Raw genomic sequence first — 22471 nt, 5'->3', positions numbered from 1 at the left:
TAATATTTCTTCCAGGTCTTTTGAGCAGAGATGGCAAAAGTACTCACTTTCCGTACTTGAGTAAAAGTACAGATACTTGTGTTAAAAAATACTCTGGTAAAAGTGGAAGTACTGATTAAACTTCTTTACTCAAGTAAAAGTAACAAAGTACAGGCTTGTAAATTTACTTAAAGTATCAAAGTAAAAGTAGAAACCACTTTTTTCATGCCGTTGCCTACATTTTAAATGGATGTCTGCCAATAGGACTAGATCTCCGTTGTGTTCATTTTCAATCATCTCGTCGTCCATGCTACTATGCTAACGCCACCGCCACCAAGCTGCAATGATTTGCCGCCAATGAATACCGCCGAATCTGTCGATTCTTCTTGTAGTGGTGCGTCAAATGCAACGTAGATTCCCATCCAATTCGATTGAATTTGGTATTGATGACGTGAAAAATAATAACGGTAACTCCATTGAAATGATTCAAAACTAAAGTAACGAGCCAATTTTTTAAAATGTAAGGAGTAGAAGTAAAAAGTCGCCATAAAAATAAGTAGTAAAGTAAAGTAAAAATATCAGAAAAATCTACTTGAGTACAGTAACGAAGTATTTGTACTTCGTTACTTCCCATCTCTGCTTTTGAGTAATACCATTCGAACTTGATAGACCATATACAGTACAGCTTTAAAAAGACTAAGTTATGTGGATGGAGATATCATGTGTTTGATGCCTTTAGTATTCTCCATCTGCTGAGGAACATGTTTTATATTTTAGTGCTCAAGTAGGTGTGGTCAGAGGTTTAAAACCAATAATAATGTCATCAGAATTCATCTGAACAGTTCCTTTTGTTGAGCTGAACCTTTTGCTGATTACCAAAAAAAGAAAGAAGAATTAAGGTGATCGAGGTCTAATCTGTTGTTGAGATTTTTATTTTTTCACGGTGCCAGAACAATGATCATAGGTTCAAATAGCTAATCGGCTAATCAGTTGTTGCAAGTGTGAAAATGATCAACCATTTGGGAAAAATAGGAAAACCTGAACCCGACCTTATTTAAATAATTCACCAAGAACCACACAGATTAAAATTAGAATAGAATAGAACCTCCACCCCACCATGGGGAAATTCTGGTGTTTCCAGCAGCAAAAAGATAATAGAAAAATGGTCACACAAATGTAGATCTTAGAAAAATATATAAGAATAACATAATAGTGAAGAATTAAAAGATAAACAATAAATCACTGTTATGAAAAGTGTTTTAATAATATAAAACTGATCACCTGGAGAATAAATAACCAATATGCAGCTATGAACATTTTTACAGTAATTTGAAAATAGCAGCAACATCAGAGATGTGCAGAATGACAGCAGCAGGTTATTTACAATTTATTCTTTATTTTTATTATTGCTATTATTATTATTTTTATCTTTATTTTTTTATTTTTTATTTTTTTTATCTCTGTAGCACTTTGAGATTAAATTGTAGTTTTAATTGTTAGTTTCAATTGTTAGTTTTTGATACCACTCGGTGTAAGATGTACTACTGTAAGCCCTACAATTTATTCTTTATTTTTATTATTACTATTATTATTATTTTTATCTTTATTTTTTTCTTCTTCTTCTTTTAATTTCTGTAGAACTTTGAGATTTCTTTGAAATATAAGGTGCGTTACAAATAAAATCTATTATTATTATTATTATTTAACTGACTAAGGTAGAAACTGTGAAAAACCAGCATGAATGGAAGAACTGGTTGAGGTTGTTGGGAACAGTGGTGGTTCTAGAATCTTCCAGCTGCTGGGCAGAGATGGGAAGTAACGAAGTACAAATACTTCGTTACTGTACTCAAGTAGATTTTTCTGATATTTTTACTTTACTTTACTACTTATTTTTATGGTGACTTTTTACTTCTACTCCTTACATTTTTACACAAATATCTGTATTTTCTACTCCTTACATTTTAAAAAATTGTCTCGTTACTTTAGTTTTGAATCATTTCAATGGAGTTACCGTTATTATTTTTCACGTCATCAATACCAAATTCAATCTAATTGGATGGGAATCTACGTTGCATTTGACGCACCACTACAAGATGAATCGACAGATTCGGCGGTATTCATTGGCGGCAAATCATTGCAGCTTGGTGGCGGTGGCGTTAGCATAGTAGCATGGACGACGAGATGATTGAAAATGAACACAACGGAGATCTAGTCCTATTGGCAGACATCCATTTAAAATGTAGGCAACGGCATGAAAAAAGTGGTTTCTACTTTTACTTTTATACTTTAAGTAAATTTACAAGCCTGTACTTTGTTACTTTTACTTGAGTAAAGAAGTTTAATCAGTACTTCCACTTTTACCAGAGTATTTTTTAACGCAAGTATCTGTACTTTTACTCAAGTATGGAAAGTGAGTACTTTTGCCATCTCTGCTGCTGGGAGGAAGGATCTGTGATAACGCTCCCTGGTGCATTTAGGGTGCAGCAGTCTGTCACTGAAGGAGCTCTCCAGTTCAGCACCAGCTTCATGCATGGGGGGGGGAGACATTATCCAACAGAGATGTTAGGAGCGCCCCCTTCAGTCTCTGACCTTTATTATATAGAGCCTCAGTGCTGTGAGTCCAGTCCAGTTTGTTATTCAGATAAACACTGAGGTACTTATAATAGTCCACCATCTCAATGTCCGTTCCCTGGATGTTCACCAGAGGCAGTGGGATGGATCTGCTTCTGTGAAAGTCCACCTGCATTAATCAGTAGTTGGTTCTGCTGCAACCAGACCACCAAGTGCCCAGTGAGGTAGTCCAGAATCCGCTGGTCCACTCCTGACAGCTCCAGCTTGTCCCTCAGGAGTCCTGCCTGGATTTCTGTTAAAATTGTACTTTTTGTACACAGACCACATTTCTTCTACAGATTTTGGTTAAAGCCATAGGGAATTGGCTGTTTTAACCGCTGCATTTCAGAATCCTCCCCAGTGGTGCACGACTTTGAAAAGTCAGCTGAGTTCAAAACATAGAGAGGAAACAAGAAGAGAGGGACACAACCTAGAACACATAATGGATGTCTATTCTATTAACATTTCTATATCTGTAGAATGGGGCTATTTTACAGAGGTGGAAAGTAACCAAATACATTTACTCAAGTTACTGTATTGAGTAGGTTTTTTTTGTGTATTTTGTATTTTTCAAGTAGTTTTTAAAATCGGTAATTTAAATTTTACTTGATTACGTTTTGAGTGAAGTATTGTATTTCGTTACATTACAATCCCATCCGTTACTGAGTAAAAACCTGACATTGGTTCTGATAAAGAAACAGAAGCATGTTTTGGTAAGTATTTAGTGCATTTGTATAGATTTCTCTTTAATTAAAAACTAAATAGTTTTGGATTTATGACTCCTTGTCCTATTTTCACTACATGGGAAAGATCTCCTGCCCCGTTCAACTGTTTTATTTTTAAATGTAACTAAGTAACTTTTACTTAAAATACATTTTAAATTACCTACTTATTACTTTTACTTGAGTAATTTTTCTGATGGGAAATTTTACTTGTACTTGAGTAATATTTTATCCAAGTATTGGTACTTTTACTTGAGTATGATACTTTAGTACTTTTTCCACCTCTGCTGTTTTATGTGTTGTCTTCTCAATTCAGAGGCCCCCCTGCCTGTCTTTGCCTGGGGCCCTAAATTTCCTAAATCCGCCCCTGGTTCCACTTCTACTAATGTGAACCAGTTCAGCAGGTTAAACCGGAAATACACCTGTGTCCCATCAAAATGTCCGAATACCTCAAATTCCAAAAATATCTACTCAGGTATATTTACGCCATAAGTCCTTACAGACAGAACTACATCAGTTATTACGGTAATCTGTAGCAGTGGGTTACCTGCTCTGCCTCCTCAGGTTAGTAATAAACAGCGCAGGTAGAAACCGGTGTGAGCGTCACGTGACGCCTGAGAGCCAATCAGGGGCGCAGCTACAGGTTCTTCCAGGTGCAGTTGATGAAAGAGGACTGACGTCCGCGGAGCCGCAGAAACTAAATGGTTATAAACTAAGATTTTCCCCCGATTTTTGGGAGGAACATTGGAGCTCATTTTGTCACCGGAAGGAGGAGGAGGTGCGGGATTTGCTGATGGCTCTCCTTTTATTCGCGTTATTAATGGTTTGGAGCGCGGAATGGAACAAGGCCACCGTCCTCGGTAATTTACACACACATGTTAAATGTTTTATTTTAAGTGAATTTATTCATCATTATGACCTACATTAAGAGAATAACGTGACGCTGATAGTTCAGGGTCAGTGATCCTGTGGGCATCATGTCCGCGGTCATATTTGTCACGGAGTCACGTGCTGTTGCCTGGCAACACGTCCGGATCCGGACTTTGGACCCTGAGTGCTCTTTATAAAACATTTCAAAGATCCAGAGAGAGACTTTTCATCTGGGAAGTTGATTGATCTAAGCTGAAGTAAATCCATGTCCATCGATCTCACATTCTTTGCTTTGTTTGTTTTAAAGACTTCTAATAGATAAAATCTAGCCACAACTTTGAGAAAGAGTTTTAGAATTTGAATTTAATTAGACTGATTCTACTAACAGCAAACTAGACCCTATAATGAGGCATGATGCAGCCACCACCATGCTTGAACACCAACTGTGAAGTTTTGAGACTTAAAGTTCTACAAAACAAAAGGGTTAAAAATCAATTCATTGCACTTTCAGTGGATTCCTATAACCTTTTTTTGGAATGACTATGACCCGGATGACTGGGAATCTTCACCAGCAACCTTAACGTTGATTCCTCCTCGCCTGCTTCTAGTAATAGTTTTTCAAGAGATTAATATGAGTCCATTCACACCGTAAAATATTTAATCAGAAGGCATTAGACTTTGTGACAAAGTGGTTCAGTTTGTGTTTCCCTTATTCCTTCTTCTGATTTGTAATGCTTAAATTTAAATATTAGTTTGCAACTTTGACTTTTACTTACTATCCTGGGTTTGTTTGTGTTAACATTATGTTGCAGTTTCCATCTACTTATGTTGAGGTTAAAGCTAGGGATGCACGATATTGGGATTTTGGCCGATATCCGATATGCCGATATTTTAAAACTCATGTAGCCGATAACCGATATCGATACCGATGTTAAAGCTGGACAAAAATAAGTAGTCATTGAAAATAGCAGTTTTGTTATCCATTTCTGACACTTTGAAAAATAATATACTCAAATATATTTTCATATGCTGATATCAAATTGATTTTTAAAAACGCGGTATCGATCTATTTTACTTTCAAAATCTGGTGAAATTTCATCGTTCTGTTACAAACTCTCGTGATATTTTGCAAATTCTTGTGAGATTTTGTTAGTAAAATAGATCGATACCGCGTCAATATATCAACATATAAAAATATGGCAACATTTGGTGAATTTTCGGGGGATTTCGTAGCATAACGATGACATATAGCAATATTTCATTAGTAAAAGAGATTGATATGGTGTTTTTAAATGGCAATATATCAGCATATGAAGATATTGGGATATTTTAATGTATCAATATTTTTTCCCTCGTCTTTAGAAGTTTTTAAGTCTGTAAAAAAGAAGTTTTTGAGGAAGAAGAAGAAGTAGTATTTATTTTTTTTTATTTTTTTAGACTTTAGAAACTCAGAAGCTGATCAAATATGGGGTTAAATATCGGTGGGGTGGCCGATGTCCGATATTCAGTTTTAAGGCTGATACCGATAGGGGGCCGATTATATCGTGCATCCCTAGTTAAAGCTATTACTTCAGGATTTTTGGATGAAATTGTTCATTATGTTTCAAAGTATATTCATGGTTTTTGTTTTACTCACCATTGTTTAAGTATTTCCTGCTAAATTGACTAAATGATGTCATCCATTACTTTGCTGGATTCTACCATTTAAAAGGTTTCCTTTGGAGTTATGCTTTGTTTGTTATTCTTTAAAGTAACTTTTTGAGTTATCTTGTTTCACACTGTTTATTTTGCAAAATCTTTCTTTATGTAGATGAGTTTGTAAATTAGATTAAGTTTATTCTAGGGATGCAGGATATAATCGGCCCCCTATCGGTATCGGCCTTAAAACTGAATATCGGACATCGGCCACCCCACCGATATTTAACCCGATATTTGATCAGCTTCTGAGTTTCTAAAGTCTAAAAAAAAAAAAAAATACTTCTTCTTCTTCCTCAAAAACTTCTTTTTTACAGAATTCAAAACTTCTAAAGACGAGGGAAAAAATATTGATCCATTAAAATATCCCAATATCTTCATATGCTGATATATTGCCATTTAAAAACACCATATCAATCTCTTTTACTAATGAAATATTGCTATATGTCATCGTTATGCTACGAAATCCCCCGAAAATTCACCAAATGTTGCCATATTTTTATATGTTGATATATTGACGCGGTATCGATCTATTTTACTAACAAAATCTCACAAGAATTTGCAAAATATCACCAGATTTTGAAAGTAAAATAGATCGATACCGCGTTTTTAAAAATCTATTTGATATCAGCATATGAAAATATATTTGAGTATATTATTTTTCAAAGTGTCAGAAATGGATAACAAAACTGCTATTTTCAATGACTACTTATTTTTGTCTAGCTTTAACATCGATATCGGTTATCGGCTACATGAGTTTTAAAATATCGGCATATCGGATATTGGCCAAAATCCCAATATCATGCATCCCTAGCTTTATTCTTGATTCTCTGTTTAGACTGTTGTTGTTTTTTTTTTTTTTACCTGTATAATTGAGGCTTGGTCCACTCAAGTGCAGGTGTGTTGCCACTTGATTATATAAGCCCTGAGCTCTTGGAAGCTCCTGAAGAAAATGTTTTGTCAGAGAGAAAAGAAATAAAAGACAACAGAGAAACTGGAACCGGTGGCTGAAGCTGTTTTTTTTGGTTCGCCTTATTGACCCTCGACCAAACTACGTCACAGACTTTCCCATGTTTTCATATTTTAGTTAATATGAAGATTTTTTATTTTGAAACTGAGCATTTTGTCTGCTTGGCCGCTTCTTAGTTCCCAGGAATGTGATATTTTCATGTTGGCAGTGATGCTGCCAACATGAAAAGGCTTGTGCTGAAAAAGCCTCAGAATGTCAAGCTCATCACTCACTCCTCCTGAACCAAAACGAAGCATCACAATTAAAACAAAGCAGCGATATTTTAAAGAAGTGAATCGAACTTCATTGTAGTGCCTTCATTTGAGCATTTCTTTGCTCGTTGTGCTTTCAGTCTTCCATCTTCTTTCTCTGTTAATCTTTATGACCAGTTCTGGTTTACTCTTCAAAGATGGAGCGTTTAAAAAACAATCAGATATCACTGCATGTGATCCGATTTAAAATGAAGACTTTCAAACAGTCAAGGTCAGTAAAGTGACATACAAGTAATTTTCATATGAAAAATGGGTCATACAAAGTGAACAGTTGCATCGTATGGGGCCTAAAAGTGAACAATCTTTAGATAAAGTGTTTATCAATGTTTCCTTTCTTTTAGGTCAGGCCTGTGTGGATGATGGCGGCTTTAAGGAGCAGGTGGTTTATTTAGGGCAGCAGAGGCCCTTATATGTGCTGAAGTGTCCTCTACTGACAGCTCAACCTCAGAGTTTCCCCCCAACTCTGCTGTCGTGGCTGAGGGACTGTCAGCAGCTCCAGGATCAGGATGGAAAAGCTTTCCTGGAGTTCTCTAGCCTCAGCCTACAGGACCAAGGGAATTATACTTGCATGCAACAAGGAAACAGTACAGCATCTTTCACTGTACGCCTCATAGTAAAGGGTGGGTTTTCTCCTCATTTTGTTTCCTATTATATATAGAAGTTATAACTGATAGTTTAGCGTTAGCTTCTGGTAGAAGCTTTCACAGTGAATATCGATAATTGTGGTGTGTCTTTACAGAGTCTCAGTGTGCCAAAGCTCCTGATTTTCAACAAGACAGCAACCCTAGCAAACTGTGGAAGAGTCTTGGAGCCTCCGTGAAACTGAACTGCACTGCTCTTCTCTTCTGGGACCCATCAGAGGAGCCGTGTGAAACCACACCGCAGTGGAGCAAAGATGGGAAGCCGCTCAACAACCAGACTCTCTACCTGCAAAACACAACATCATGGTTTGCATTCAGAGCACTTTGCACCAGTCTGTAGAGAAAGGTGGGATTACCTTTTCTTTCTCGTTCATCAGGTCCCCTGATGCCGGTCAGCTGGTCGTTAGTAGCCTGCTGGAGTTTGCCCTTAGAGAACCAGAGCAGTTTGGACTTTACAGCTGCATAGTCAGGAACATTTCCTCTGACTTCAGCCTGCAAAATTCAAGTAAGCTGGGAAACTCGGGTGGATTTTCCTAATCTAATTTTTTTCAAGAATATTTGAGGGTAACCCACCGAGCAAAAATAGATTGCAAAGACATTAAAAATACAACGTCATTTACATCCAAACCTGCATTTGGTTGAACAGTTAAAGCTGAAAAGCTGTAATTTTTAGGTTATTGAGAGAATATTAAAACCTGGGTTTCTAATGTCTTCTCAACGTCTATTTTTGGACTAATTGGGACAAAATCAGACCGACCAAACACAGCCTAAAATTCAACAATTATTTCTGACTAAGTCCAGACTATGACAGACCGACCAGATTTAGCCTAAAAACCAGAGTCTAAATGATGTCTGGTGTTTGGGAGGAAAACTTTGTTTTTGCAAACACACATTATAATATTACATTTTTATTTCTGGATGAATTGTATAACTTTGTATATTTGAACATGGTAAAAAATGGTAAATGTCCTGTACTTATATAGCGTCTTTATTCAAGTCGGGAGACTTGACCAAAGCGCTTTACACTACATTCATTCACCCATTCACGCACAGACACACACACTGATGGTGGCAAGCTACATTGTAGCCACAGCTGCCCTGGGGCTCACTGACAGAAGCGGGGCTGCCGTACACTGGCGCCACCGGGCCCTCTGACCACCATCAGTAGACAATGCAGGTGAAGTGTCTTGCCCAAGGACACGACGACACTGAAAGTCAGAGCCGGAGCTTGAACCGTCAATCCTTCGATTTCAGGGCAAACTCCTACATCCGCCACCATTGCCCCTAGAAAGTTGCCATAAGCCCCATTTCCACTAGCCTTTTGAAACCATGCTTAGATCGGTAACCGAGATAACTGTTGAGTGTAAATTGCACGCACTGAACCGGAGTGAACCAGACACAACCGAACCGTGCTAAACTCTGGTACTAGTTCATCAGTAGGGCTCGGCGCGGTTCAGTTCTGGCTTGGTTCTCAGATAACAAGGAGGTCATGAGCAGACCACGTCATCTCCTTACAGTCAGCCTCCTTAATCAGGAAATTTCAGACCTTCATAAAAATCCTAGCTTCCTACCGTGCAACACGATTTCCAGTGATGATTCTGCTTAGCAGTGTGATGGACCTCAATGTCTGTCTTTGTTTCCTGCATCTGGAAGCCCTGATTATACAAATCGTTTGTCGTATCCAGTTCCCAAAAGCCAACTCTGTCAAGTAAATTTACCAAAGGCTGCCTTCTTCACCTGACTCTCCGCAAACTTCCTGAATGTTACGGGCGCCGCCATGTTGATTTGCCTCTAGAGAGAAGTAGTACCATAGATCGTCACTAGAAGGCGAGGAACCGTGCTAGCGTGGTGTGTAAATGGTCGTAAGGAACAAAGCTCGGCACGGATCGGTTTTCAGAGGGTAGTGTAAATGGGGCTAAAGTAGAGAAAACTGAAGTCAAATGTTACTTTAATGGTATTTGATGACTAACACCAACATAGTCACAGGAAGGACTTTACCACAACTGCCCAGTAGAATCTTAGGCCCCATTTATACTATCTTGTGAAAACTGATCTGTGCCAAGCTTGGTTCCTTACGACCATTTACACACCATGCTAGCACAGTTATTTGACTGCTAGTGCAAACTATGGTACTACTACAATTGAAATTTCCTCATTACAGAGGCTGACTGTAAGGAGAAGACGCGGTCTGCTCATGAGCTCTTTGTTATTTGACAACTGTGTCAGAACTGAAGCACGCCGAGCGCTACTGATGGGCTTACGGTGGCCCTGAAGTGCAAACTGCAACTACAAATCTAAAAGCGCAACTACATTAAGGAAAACACAATTACATTAAGGAAAACACAATTACATTAACCTACCGGAAAAGGTAGGTACCAGTGGGAAACATGAGACATCGCTGATTGGACGACGGCGCCGTTTGACCCTTGAACCGGAAGTTGCGTCGTCTGAACACTCCAGCTTCTTTTAAGTGTGTCTTCAGTGTACGCAAACTAACTGAAATTTCGTGATTAGTCTTGAGCATATCCAGTATCACCTCGTACGTATGTCCTGGTTCAAAATATTCCTGGATAACGGCAGCTATGTTTGGGGCGCCGACAATATCCATGTTTTCAAAAGCCGCAGCAGGCAGAATGACTTCCGGTGCAAGGGTCAAACGGCGCCGTCGTCCAATCAGCGATGTCTCATATTTCCCACTGGTACCTACCTTCTCCGGTAGGTTAATGTAATTGTGTTTTCCTTAATGTAATTGTGTTTTCCTTAATGTAGTTGCGCTTTTAGATTTGTAGTTGCAGTTTGCACTTCAGGGCCACCGTATGGAGTAGTACCAAGTTAACACAGTTCGGTTGTGTCTGGCACGGTCCGGTTCAGTTCGTTGTGCCATTTACACTCAACAGTTATCTCCGTTGCCGTGCTCGGACCGATCTCTGCATGGTTTCAAAAGGCTAGTGGAAATGGGGCTTTACTGACCCCCTCCACATCCGATGGTAAGCTACAAAAAGGTACCTGTTTACAGAGTGCTGTGTCCAAGCCCTTTATTAAAGTTGAGTAGAAAGAAAAAGTGGCAGTGAAGGAGCACCCAATGGATGGATAATCAAAGCTTTAATAATGAGAAAATAGTCCTTAAAAATGTCCAGGACACATCGGTAGTTTTTGAAGTTGATTACTTAAGAGAAAAAAACACAAAATAAAGACATAGTCTACAACTGACACATTCCTTATTAATGCCATTCCTGGGCTAATGAGAGACAGTTTGGATGATAAGAGGTCTGAAGTCCTCTTTTTATGTCAAAGATATGTTTGTATTTCATTTGGAAATAAGGTATGCTGGTGAAGATTCAGGTCATACTCATTCCAAAAAAGTTAAAAAACATCCACTGGACTTTGTTTCCAAGTTTGAAGACTTTTCGCTTCCCATTCGGGAAGCTTTTTCAATAAAAACTGTCAGAAATAGCGTTGAGTTTGAGGCTTTATAGAGTTGACCAAAACAAAACCTTGCTTTGGCTTAGAAAACATGCAAATTGAACCAGAAGAATGGATCCACCCCCTTAGGAATGGTTTGGGTTCTTTGTTAGCCAATTTTGAAATGAAGTTCCCTCAGTCTGCAGGAATAGTGGAAAATAGTTCACTTTTATTTTCATATCTGGAAACATCTACCTAACTATATCTTCTGAGGAAATATTGTTTTAAAAAGCCCAGGTTTTAATTGGCCATAGATGAATAAATTCTCTAATTTTAGCATAATCTCTATGTTTTCTCTCAGACAATCCCAGCCACACGGCTGCAGTGATTGCTGCCATCGTCCTCATCCTCCTGCTGGGCATAGCAGGTCTGGTTTACTCCAGGTGCCATCTCAACATCAAGCTCTGGTACAAAAACTCCTATGGAGACTATGAACTCAACGGTGAGTCTTGTTGAAGCGGTGTAGTTTATTCATGTATGTAAAATGTCCTAATATGTGTTTGTGTGTTTTATCATCAGATGGAAAGCTGTATGACGCCTACATCTCTTATGTCAGCAATGATTATGACAGAAAGTTTGTCAACTTTATCCTCAAACCTCATCTGGAGAATAAAAATGGGTACAAGGTTCACCTCAATGACAACGATATCCTCCCTAACACTGGTAACAACAATGAATATAAATAAATATCCTTTTTCTTTTTGTATAAACATACTAATTTTGTTTGACACATGATTATATTAATTATTTGTGTTGCATATACACTCACTGGCCAATTTATTAGGTACCCCATGCTAGTAATGGGTTGGACCCCCTTTTGCCTTCAGAACTGCCTCAATTCTTGGTGGCATAGATTCAACAAGGTGCTGGAAGCATTCCTCAGGGAGTTTGGTCCATATTGACATGATGGCATCACACAGTTGCCGCAGATTTGTCGGCTGCACATCCATGATGCGAATCTCCCGTTCCACCACATCCCAAAGATGCTCTATTGGATTGAGATCTGGTGACTGTGGAGGCCATTTGAGTACAGTGAACTCATTGTCATGTTCAAGAAACCAGTCTGAGATGATTCCAGCTTTATGACATGGCGCATTATCCTGCTGAAAGTAGCCATCAGAAGTTGGGTACATTGTGATCATAAAGGGATGGACATGGTCAGCAACAATACTCAGGTAGGCTGTGGCGTTGCAACGATGCTCAATTGGTACCAAGGGGCCCAAAGAGTGCCAAGAAAATATTCCCCACACCATGACACCACCACCACCAGCCTGAACCGTTGATACAAGGCAGGATGGATCCATGCTTTCATGTTGTAGACGCCAAATTCTGACCCTACCATCCGAATGTCGCAGCAGAAATCGAGACTCATCAGACCAGGTTTTTCCAATCTTCTATTGTCCAATTTCCATAAGCTTGTGCAAATTGTAGCCTCAGTTTCCTGTTCTTAGCTGAAAGGAGTGGCACCCGGTGTGGTCTTCTGCTGCTGTAGCCCATCTGCCTCAAAGTTCGACGTACTGTGCGTTCAGAGATGCTCTTCTGCCCACCTTGGTTGTAACGGGTGGTTATTTGAGTCACTGTTGCCCTTCTATCAGCTCCAACCAGTCTGGCCATTCTCCTCTGACCTCTGGCATCAACAAGGCATTTCCGCCCACAGAACTGCCGCTCACTGGATGTTTTTTCTTTTTCGGACCATTCTCTGTAAACCCTAGAGATGGTTGTGCGTGAAAATCCCAGTAGATCAGCAGTTTCTGAAATACTCAGACCAGCCCTTCTGGCACCAACAATCATGCCACGTTCAAAGTCACTCAAATCACCTTTCTTCCCCATACTGATGCTCGCTTTGAACTGCAGGAGATTGTTTTGACCATGTCTACATGCCTAAATGCACTGAGTTGCCGCCATGTGATTGGCTGCTTAGAAATTAAGTGTTAACGAGCAGTTGGACAGGTGTACCTAATAAAGTGGCCGGTGAGTGTAGCTTTCTAACGCTCCCATTCTTGTGTTCCAGAGCCTTCAGCAGAGTTCCTAATGAACATGAGCCGCTCCCGCCGCCTCATAGTGCTCCTCTCTCACCCTTATCTCGAACAGGATTGGTGCACAAACAATTTCAGGTCTGTCTCAAGCAAAGTAGATTTGCCTATATATGAAATGGACATTAAAGGTGTCATAGAATGATTCTATAGGGTATCTGGTCCTTCAGGTCTCTAATAGGCTGATAGAATGATTCTATAGGGTATCTGGTCCTTCAGGTCTCTAATAGGGTGATAGAATGATTCTATAGGGTATCTGGTCCTTCAGGTCTCTAATAGGTTGATAGAATGATTCTATCGGGTATCTGGTCCTTCAGGTCTCTAATAGGGTGATAGAATGATTCTATAGGGTATCTGATCCTTCAGGTCTCTAATAGGCTGATAGAATGATTCTATAGGGTATCTGGTCCTTCAGGTCTCTAATAGGGTGATAGAATGATTCTATAGGGTATCTGGTCCTTCAGGTCTCTAATAGGGTGATAGAATGATTCTATAGGGTATCTGGTCCTTCAGGTCTCTAATAGGGCGATAGAATGATTCTATAGGGTATCTGGTCCTTCAGGTCTCTAATAGGCTGAGAGAATGATTCTATAGGGTATCTGGTCCTTCAGGTCTCTAATAGGGTGATAGAATGATTCTATAGGGTATCTGGTCCTTCAGGTCTCTAATAGGGTGATAGAATGATTCTATAGGGTATCTGGTCCTTCAGGTCTCTAATAGGGCGATAGAATGTTTCTATAGGGTATCTGGTCCTTCAGGTCTCTAATAGGGCGATAGAATGGTTCTATAGGGTATCTGGTCCTTCAGGTCTCTAATAGGGTGATGGAATGATTCTATAGGGTATCTGGTCCTTAAGGTCTCTAATAGGGTGATGGAATGATTCTATAGGGTATCTGGTCCTTCAGGTCTCTAATAGGGTGATGGAATGATTCTATAGGGTATCTGGTCCTTCAGGTCTCTAATAGGGTGATAGAATGATTCTATAGGGTATCTGGTCCTTCAGGTCTCTAATAGGGCGATAGAATAATTCTATAGGGTATCTGGTCCTTCAGGTCTCTAATAGGTTGATAGAATGATTCTATCGGGTATCTGGTCCTTCAGGTCTCTAATAGTTTGATAGAATGATTCTATCGGGTATCTGGTCCTTCAGGTCTCTAATAGGGTGATAGAATGATTCTATAGGGTATCTGGTCCTTCAGGTCTCTAATAGGGTGATAGAATGATTCTATAGGGTATCTGGTCCTTCAGGTCTCTAATAGGGTGATAGAATGATTCTATAGGGTATCTGGTCCTTCAGGTCTCTAATAGGGTGATAGAAGGATTCTATAGGGTATCTGGTCCTTCTGGTCTCTAATAGGGCGATAGAATGATTCTATAGGGTATCTGGTCCTTCAGGTCTCTAATAGGGCGATAGAATGGTTCTATAGGGTATCTGGTCCTTCAGGTCTCTAATAGGGCGATAGAATGATTCTATAGGGTATCTGGTCCTTCAGGTCTCTAATAGGGCGATAGAATGGTTCTATAGGGTATATGGTCCTTCAGGTCTCTAATAGGGCGATAGAATGGTTCTATAGGGTATCTGGTCCTTCAGGTCTCTAATAGGGTGATAGAATGGTTCTATAGGGTATCTGGTCCTTCACGTCTCTAATAGGGTGATAGAATGATTCTATAGGGTATCTGGTCCTTCAGGTCTCTAATAGGGTGATAGAATGATTCTATAGGGTATCTGGTCCTTCAGGTCTCTAATAGGGTGATAGAATGATTCTATAGGGTATCTGGTCCTTCAGGTCTCTAATAGGGTGATAGAATGATTCTATAGGGTATCTGGTCCTTCAGGTCTGTAATAGGGTGATAGAATGATTCTATGGGGTATCTGGTCCTTCAGGTCTCTAATAGGGTGTGTAACATTGGTTGGGCTGAAAATGGCATTTTAGCTGTTCTATGAGCCCTAATGCAGCCTGGTTAAAAGCCCTAGAATGAAACCACAGGTTTTCTTCCTTTTATGGTTTGATCATGAATATTTAGATTAGCTGTGCGCTGATTGATTAATTTACAACGAGCCAAGCTGCTGAGCAAAGACGCATCATCGCAACAAGCACTCACTCACTGAAACATCATTGATATGGTAGGGGGACCAGACGTCCTCTTTTTCCCGGACATGTCCTACTTTTCAGACCTAAAAAAATGTCCAGGGGAAATTTCAAACTCGACTACAGCGCAGCATGTAGTCGAGGCACACACCGGGCACTAGAACCGAGCCGTGAGCTCCGGGGGCTGGTCCAGGAACCCTGGCGGACGGAGGCCTAGGAGGCAGCAGGGGCGGAGCGACCGAACCCGACCCGCTGACGGTAGCCTGGACACTGGCTGCCCTGTGCTTCCCCCCCACCTGCCTTACCGGCCCCCCTCCTCCGGCTGAGGACGGGCAGCTCATGGCTCTATGCTGAGGTCCGGTCCAGTCAGCGGCCCAGCAGTCCACACTCTGTGCTTCGTTTGGATTCACCCGTTTTATGCTGGAAGTTTAGAGTTGTTAGAATAGCAAAGAAAGGAGGAGTTGATGGAGTTTGAACTTCTCTGAACGTCCATTTCACCCACTGAACTATCGTTATTCATCTATGACAATGGAAACTAGGTTTTGCATTCTATGACCCCTTTAAAGTCCAATTATTTAAGCCTTCTGTGAATGCACCACTTGAGGTCAGTGTTGAGTCTGTGCTGTGAGTCAGACATGTTGAGGCTGTGTGTATTTCCAGGCAGGGCCTCCTGCACTTGCTGGAGTTATGTCAGCAGCCAATCCTGATCACGTTGGAGGGTCAGATCAAACGCATGAGTCCGGAGATAAAGCGGGAGCTCAGCGAGAACCAGCACCGCCTCACTTTACTCACATGGAGGCAAAACTCAGTGGTAAGATTTAACAGATGGCTTCTTTATCCAGGGTTATAAACGCCAACGTCAAGCATGCAAATTAGGTTCCCACATCGTTTAGATATATTTGTTTCTGATGAAGAATACAGTGTAAAGTGATTCTGATGAGAAAAACAGATAACCCCCCACCCAATAAAAAAAAACCAAAACAATTTAATTTAAGCAAACAATTTTCAATTTATTAATAAATTACAGGCTTTCTGGAAGGTGTGGTTGCCTCTGACTGACTGTTAAGATTTAGATTCAAAAGTTGCCTCATTGTGATTGGTTTCTCTAGTAACGCCCACTTAATACCGGAGGCAGGACCTCAGGCGAAACGACGCATGCAGGAGTCTGTGAAAGAAATGATCCATTTTAATTGCTTCTCTTTTTGTGCTTAATTTGGGCGCTAAATCTTTTTTTTTTATTAGAGCTGAGAGTCGCAGTTAACATTATTCAGAGGTGGAAACAAACTTTTTGTAAATAAACGAAAGTAGTAGTTTTTTTTATGTCAACTAATAAAAAAAGGTAAACTTTGTTTTCTGGGTTATTTAGCCCAGAAAATGGCAGCTTAGTTCCTTCAAAAGCAGCAACAGAAATCAATATTTTAGCAACAATATTTGTTTGTTTCTTTGTTGCATAAAATCAAATTAATGTAGATTTGTATTCTAAAGTATTTGCAGACATAGATAATTGCAAATGGAAAAAATAAAAGCTTTTATATTCTATAAGAGTAGCTTTCCTGAGTAAATGTTTTGCATTGGTTATTTTGTACACAGGGGGGGGGCTTCTCTGAAGGATTAGATTTTTTTGGAGTTTTTTTTTTATTGCTGTGAGGTTGCTAACTTTGATGTTTAAACTTTATGTTTTTCTGTGGGTTTTGTTTGCAGACTCCTTCATCATCCTTCTGGAAGGAGTTAGCTTTGGCAATGCCTCGCAGTGTTATTTTCCATAAGGAGTCTGCAGGCGACCCTCAGACTGTCCTGCAGGATGATAAGGACCCCATGCTGACCCTTGATCCTGACTACCTGGACTGTCGCTCAGACATCGACCCAGCTGGAGATCTGGGTAAGAGCAGTACAACTGTATAGAATGGAAAAGAGAATCCCTTTATTGTACCAAAATGGGGGAAATTGTTGTTGTTCCGGCAGCAAAAGGTTATAGCAGAAGTGCTCATACAATGTGGACCTTAGAAAATTGTATAAAGATAACAGATAAGAAAATAAAACAAAATATTGTTCTGCCACTCAGATATAGAATAGAATAGGGGAAATTCTGCTGTTTACAGGAGCTAAAAGATTATTAATAACATAATAGTGAAGAGTTAAAAGATAATCAATAAAATACTGTAAAGTGTTTTAACAATATCAAACTGTCCACCTGGAGAATAAATAACCAATATGCAGCTATGGACATTTTTACAGTGATGGATATTTGAAAATAGCAGCAACATCAGAGATGTGCAGAATGACAGCAGCAGGTTATTTAATTGACTAAGGTCGAACCGTTACCATGGTGGCGCTCCAAGGCAGCGGCTAAGAACAGCTCCTCTCGACAATTTGACAAAATATGCCGCTTAAAACGATGGAAACTAGACATCAAACCCACATCTATGATCGCCAACGCCTGCTGGAGCTACGGTCACAACATGTTTTAAATACCGACATTTTTGACCGTTTAAAAAGCTTTAAAAAAAATGCTACGGACGGATGTCAACAAGACAACAGCGGAAAATAACGGACGGAGGAAGTGATGCGTGAGACGGAGAAAGCGAGGCTGCAGAGGGGGGGGCTGACTGGAAAGCTAAAGAGAAATCCCCACAGACCTCCGCTTCCATCAATCCCGCTCTCCAACGTCGGCTCATTGGAAAACAAAATGGATAATCTACGAATCAAACTCTCACAGCGTCGTCATCATCGTCCTCTTCCTCCCCTGAGCCAGGAGAAGCGAGTGCTGCAGGAGCTGGAGGCAGTAGCAGCAGCTCAACAACAACAATGGGGTGAAGCAACAGCCAACAGGCCCCTCCTGCTCCAGCATCAGATCCTCTTCCACCAGGCTAAATCCCATCTGGATGCTAAGATCCTCTCCAGATCCGTCTGACATCACTGCTGCCAAGCAAACATGAATGAGGCGCAGTCCTTAACTAGATATAGTGACTTAATATCACAATGTTTTTATTTTTTATTACTGCTGCTTACTTTATCAAGGCTGCACTTTAAAAAATTAAATTATTTAGAGAGCTGTTCTACACGAAACCTCTTTTTGTTTACACTTGTGGATAGAAATGACAAAATAAATCTAAGTCTAACTGTTCAAATTCAGCCTGAATGGAAGAACTGGTGGAGGTTGTTGGGAACAGTGGTGGTTCTAGAGTCTTCCAGCTGCTGGGAGGAAGGATCTGTGATAACGCTCCCTGGTGCATTTAGGGTGCAGCAGTCTGTCACTGAAGGAGCTCTCCAGTTCAGCACCAGCTTCATGCATGGGGGGGGAGACATTATCCAACAGAGATTTTACTTTAATTTGGTACAGTTGGTGCTTTTATACATGCACTCACATTTTCATAAAAACCTCTTACCATTATATTACAGGTGTGTTCTCCCCCTTCTTTGCTGCACAGGTTTAATGTGCAACTTTAAGGATTTGTTGCACCTGAGTGAAATGAATGCCTGATGGAAAAACACAGCTGGAATTTTGTAAAAAATTCAAATACTGAAGTAGACTAAGTCATCAAAATGTCCCGACCGGAAATATGAAGTAATATGCCTGGAAAATATATTTGGATGATTTGAATTGCTTAATGCTTTGATATTTAAATGGTTGAAATGACAGAAATCCAGTCGGTTAAAGCAGTGAGTACCTCAGTAGTAGAAATATTTTATAGCAGAGACTCAAACTGCAGCTCTGAAGAGCCTCCATCCTGCTTTTCTAATGCCTCCCTAGTCCTCATTACAAGTCATCTGTAGGACTTGTTAATGGCTAAATGGATCAGTTGTTTGCTGAAGAATGCAACTAAAATTTGAAGGTCATTGGCTCTGAGCGGATGGCTTTAGAAACTACTGTTTAATATTAGTAAAACAATTAAAACCTAAACAGAGGAAAACAAGGTCCCACTGGGTTAAGAAAACTGATTATGAAAATGAAATTAGAGACGAACAGAAATTTCAGACTATTCCCATTTTGTGGTGATTTTATAGCTTGTCATTGAGCAAAGAAGCTGATTTCTTTGGGAAACGCAGGTCTAATTAACGGCATGGCCAGTAAATGAAGCTTAAGCGCAATTCAATCTGGAAGACTATCAGCTTCACCTGAACCTCCTGCCATGTCCCTCGTTAATGTCCAGCCAATCAACTCAGGGGCCACATATTCCTTGAGGCCAATCATCTTGCAAGATCCCTTCATTTAGCTCCTGGCCCAGCTTCTCTCTCTCCCTGTGAGAGGAAGGGTCCACCCTGTCGCAGGAACACCGACGCGGTACCAGGCTCACACTGAAGGAGAATTTAGAGAAGCTAATGAACCTAACAGTCATGTTTTTGGACTGTGGGAGGAAGTTGGAGTACCCAGAGAGAACCCAAAAACAATCAAACTCCAATCAGAAAGACCTCAGGGCCAGGAATCGAACCCACAACCTTCTGCAAGGCAACAGCGCTACCAACTGCACCATTATGTGGCCTGATTGTGTTTTCTGTATAAATAAATAAAATATTTTCTCTGTTTGAGTTTCTCCGGGTTGAAATTATGTTAATGAAAATTTTATAAAAAAATCTGAACAAGCAAAAGTTTGAAATATACAGGTGCTGGTCATAAAATTAGAATATCATGAAAAAGTAGATTGATTTCAGTAATTCCATTTAAAAAGTGAAACTTGTATATTATATTCATACATTACATACAAACTCATATATTTCAGATGTTTATTTTGTTTAATTTTGATGATTACAAATGACAACAAATGAAAATCTCAAATTCATCATATCAGAAAATTAGAATATTGTGAAAAGGTTCAAAATTGATGGCCCCTGGTGCCACACTCTAATCAGCTAATTAACTCAAACCACCTGCAAAAGCCTTTAAATGGTCTTTCAGTCTAGTTCTATAGGCTACACAATCATGGGGAAGACTGCTGACTTGACAGTTGTCCAAAAGACGACCATCGACACCTTGCACAAGGAGGGCAAGACACAAAAGGTCATCGCTAAAGAGGCTGGCTGTTCACAGAGCTCAGTGTCCAAGCACATTAATAGAGAGGCGAAGGGAAGGAAAAGATGTGGTCGAAAAAAGTGTACAAGCAAGAGAGATAACCGCACCCTGGAGAGGATTGTGAAACAAAACCCATTCAAAAATGTGGGGGAGATTCACAAAGAGTGGACTGCAGCTGGAGTGAGTGCTTCAAGAACCACCACACACAGACGTATGAAAGACATGGGTTTCTGCTGTCGCATTCCTTGTGTCAAGCCACTCTTGAACCACAGACAGCGTCAGAAGCGTCTTGCCTGGGCTAAAGAGAAACAGGACTGGACTGCTGGTGAGTGGTCCAAAGTCATGTTCTCTGATGAAAGTAAATTTTGCATTTCCTTTGGAAATCAAGGTCCCAGAGTCTGGAGGAAAAGAAGAGAGGCACTTCATCCACGTTGCTTGAAGTCCAGTGTAAAGTTTCCACAGTCAGTGATGGTTTGGGGTGCCATGTCATCTGCTGGTGTTGGTCCATTGTGTTTTCTGAGGTCCAGGGTCAACGCAGCCACATACCAGGAAGTTTTAGAGCACTTCATGCTTCCTGCAGCTGACCAACTTTTTGGAGATGCAGATTTCATTTTCCAACAGGACTTGGCACCTGCACACAGTGCCAAAGCTACCAGTACCTGGTTGAAGGACCATGGTATCCCTGTTCTTAATTGGCCAGCAAACTCTCCTGACCTTAACCCCATAGAAAATCTATGGGGTATTGTGAAGAAGAAGATGCAATACACCAGACCCAACAATTCAGAAGAGCTAAAAGCCACTATTAGAGCAACCTGGGCTATCATAACACCTGAGCAGTGCCACAGACTGATCGACTCCATGCCACGCCGCATTGCTGCAGTAATACAGGCCAAAGGAGGCCCAACTAAATACTGAGTGCTGTACATGCTCATACTTTTCATGTTCATACTTTTCAGTTGGCCAACATTTCTATAAATCCTTTGTTTTTATTGGTCTTCAGTAATATTCTAATTTTCTGATATGATGAATTTGAGATTTTCATTTGTTGTCATTTGTAATCATCAAAATTAAACAAAATAAACATCTGAAATATATGAGTTTGTATGTAATGTATGAATATAATATACAAGTTTCACTTTTTAAATGGAATTACTGAAATCAATCTACTTTTTCATGATATTCTAATTTTATGACCAGCACCTGTATTAGAAGGCAGATATGATCTGTTGGTTTGATTAAAAAATATTCTTAATTAAAAAAAGCTAAAGGTCTTTTCACCGTAGTTAGATTTTTTCTTTTTTTTTTTAGAGAAAATGTAAATCTGCCAGAATAGAATAAGTCGTCCAGAACCGGACATCAGAGCGTCCAGTTGTCCTTTATCTGTGGGCTGCTGTTAGCCATGTTGTCATCGGATTGTTCTGACCTTGTTTTCTTGTCAGGCTGAATATTTATTTTGAAGCTGGAGCCTTTAGCATCGTATCGGAAACCATAAGTGAACTTTAACATTGCTGCAAACCCTAATAAATGACAGGAGTTATGCATCAAATGACCACCCAGTGAGAGATCCCAGTTTATTTCTAGATCCACAGAAGATGTCATTAACATGCTCTGATCTGTTCTAGGCCTCCGTCTCCCTGTGAACAGAGCTCTGGCCTGTAAAGCTCCCGTCCTTCCTGCAGCTCCCACTGAAGCAGCTCAACCAAAAGCCTCCGACATCGACGTCTCCGATTTGGGATCCCGCAACTACGGAGCGCGCTCGGACTTCTACTGCCTGGTCACCGAGGACATTTAATACTTAGCTTTTTATAGTATCTAGCACCTCTGTATGCATATGCACCATGCTGCTGTTTTCCTTTTGCTGTACATCATCAAACTGTGCCATTTCCTGTCAAACAATCACGCATTGATCTTATTTGTTCCTCAGTTTTGTAAAGTTTTCAAGAAAATATGCTTCAATATAAATATAAAAGAACTATTTGTCATTTTTATCAAGTGCCTTCAGTAAAAAGTAAAGAAACAAAACCTTGCTTTTTAAGTATAGTCTTCATTTCATGGCTGGTAACAGTTAATTAAATGTTAC

The 22471-nt window shown here is 40.0% G+C and overlaps 1 protein-coding gene across 1 annotated transcript; it reads left to right on the top strand.

Moving 5' to 3' along the window:
- Positions 1–3942: 3942 nt before the first annotated feature.
- Positions 3943–22453, top strand: sigirr (single immunoglobulin and toll-interleukin 1 receptor (TIR) domain). Its single transcript, XM_038291287.1, has 10 exons — positions 3943–4171; positions 7499–7777; positions 7897–8104; positions 8176–8303; positions 11562–11702; positions 11780–11923; positions 13272–13374; positions 16044–16194; positions 17085–17262; positions 22014–22453. The coding sequence occupies exons 1-10, from the start codon at positions 4105–4107 to the stop codon at positions 22181–22183; spliced, it is 1569 nt and encodes a 522-aa protein (XP_038147215.1). The 5' UTR covers positions 3943–4104; the 3' UTR covers positions 22184–22453.
- Positions 22454–22471: the final 18 nt, after the last annotated feature.

Source organism: Cyprinodon tularosa, unplaced genomic scaffold, assembly GCF_016077235.1.
Source record: "Cyprinodon tularosa strain WSP-4 unplaced genomic scaffold, ASM1607723v1 ctg298, whole genome shotgun sequence".
Classification (NCBI taxonomy): Eukaryota; Metazoa; Chordata; class Actinopteri; order Cyprinodontiformes; family Cyprinodontidae; genus Cyprinodon; species Cyprinodon tularosa.
Note: the sequence above shows the minus strand (reverse complement) of the source record. Positions and strands in the feature narration are given on the sequence as shown.

Bases quoted from the DNA above. Each gene is read 5' to 3' on its own strand.
- sigirr (XM_038291287.1), top strand. From the start codon at position 4,105: ATGGCTCTCCTTTTATTCGCGTTATTAATGGTTTGGAGCGCGGAATGG. The intron at 11,703-11,779 runs GTGAGTCTTGTT...TTTTATCATCAG, and splicing joins TGGAGACTATGAACTCAACG to ATGGAAAGCTGTATGACGCC. The intron at 11,924-13,271 runs GTAACAACAATG...CTTGTGTTCCAG, and splicing joins CGATATCCTCCCTAACACTG to AGCCTTCAGCAGAGTTCCTA.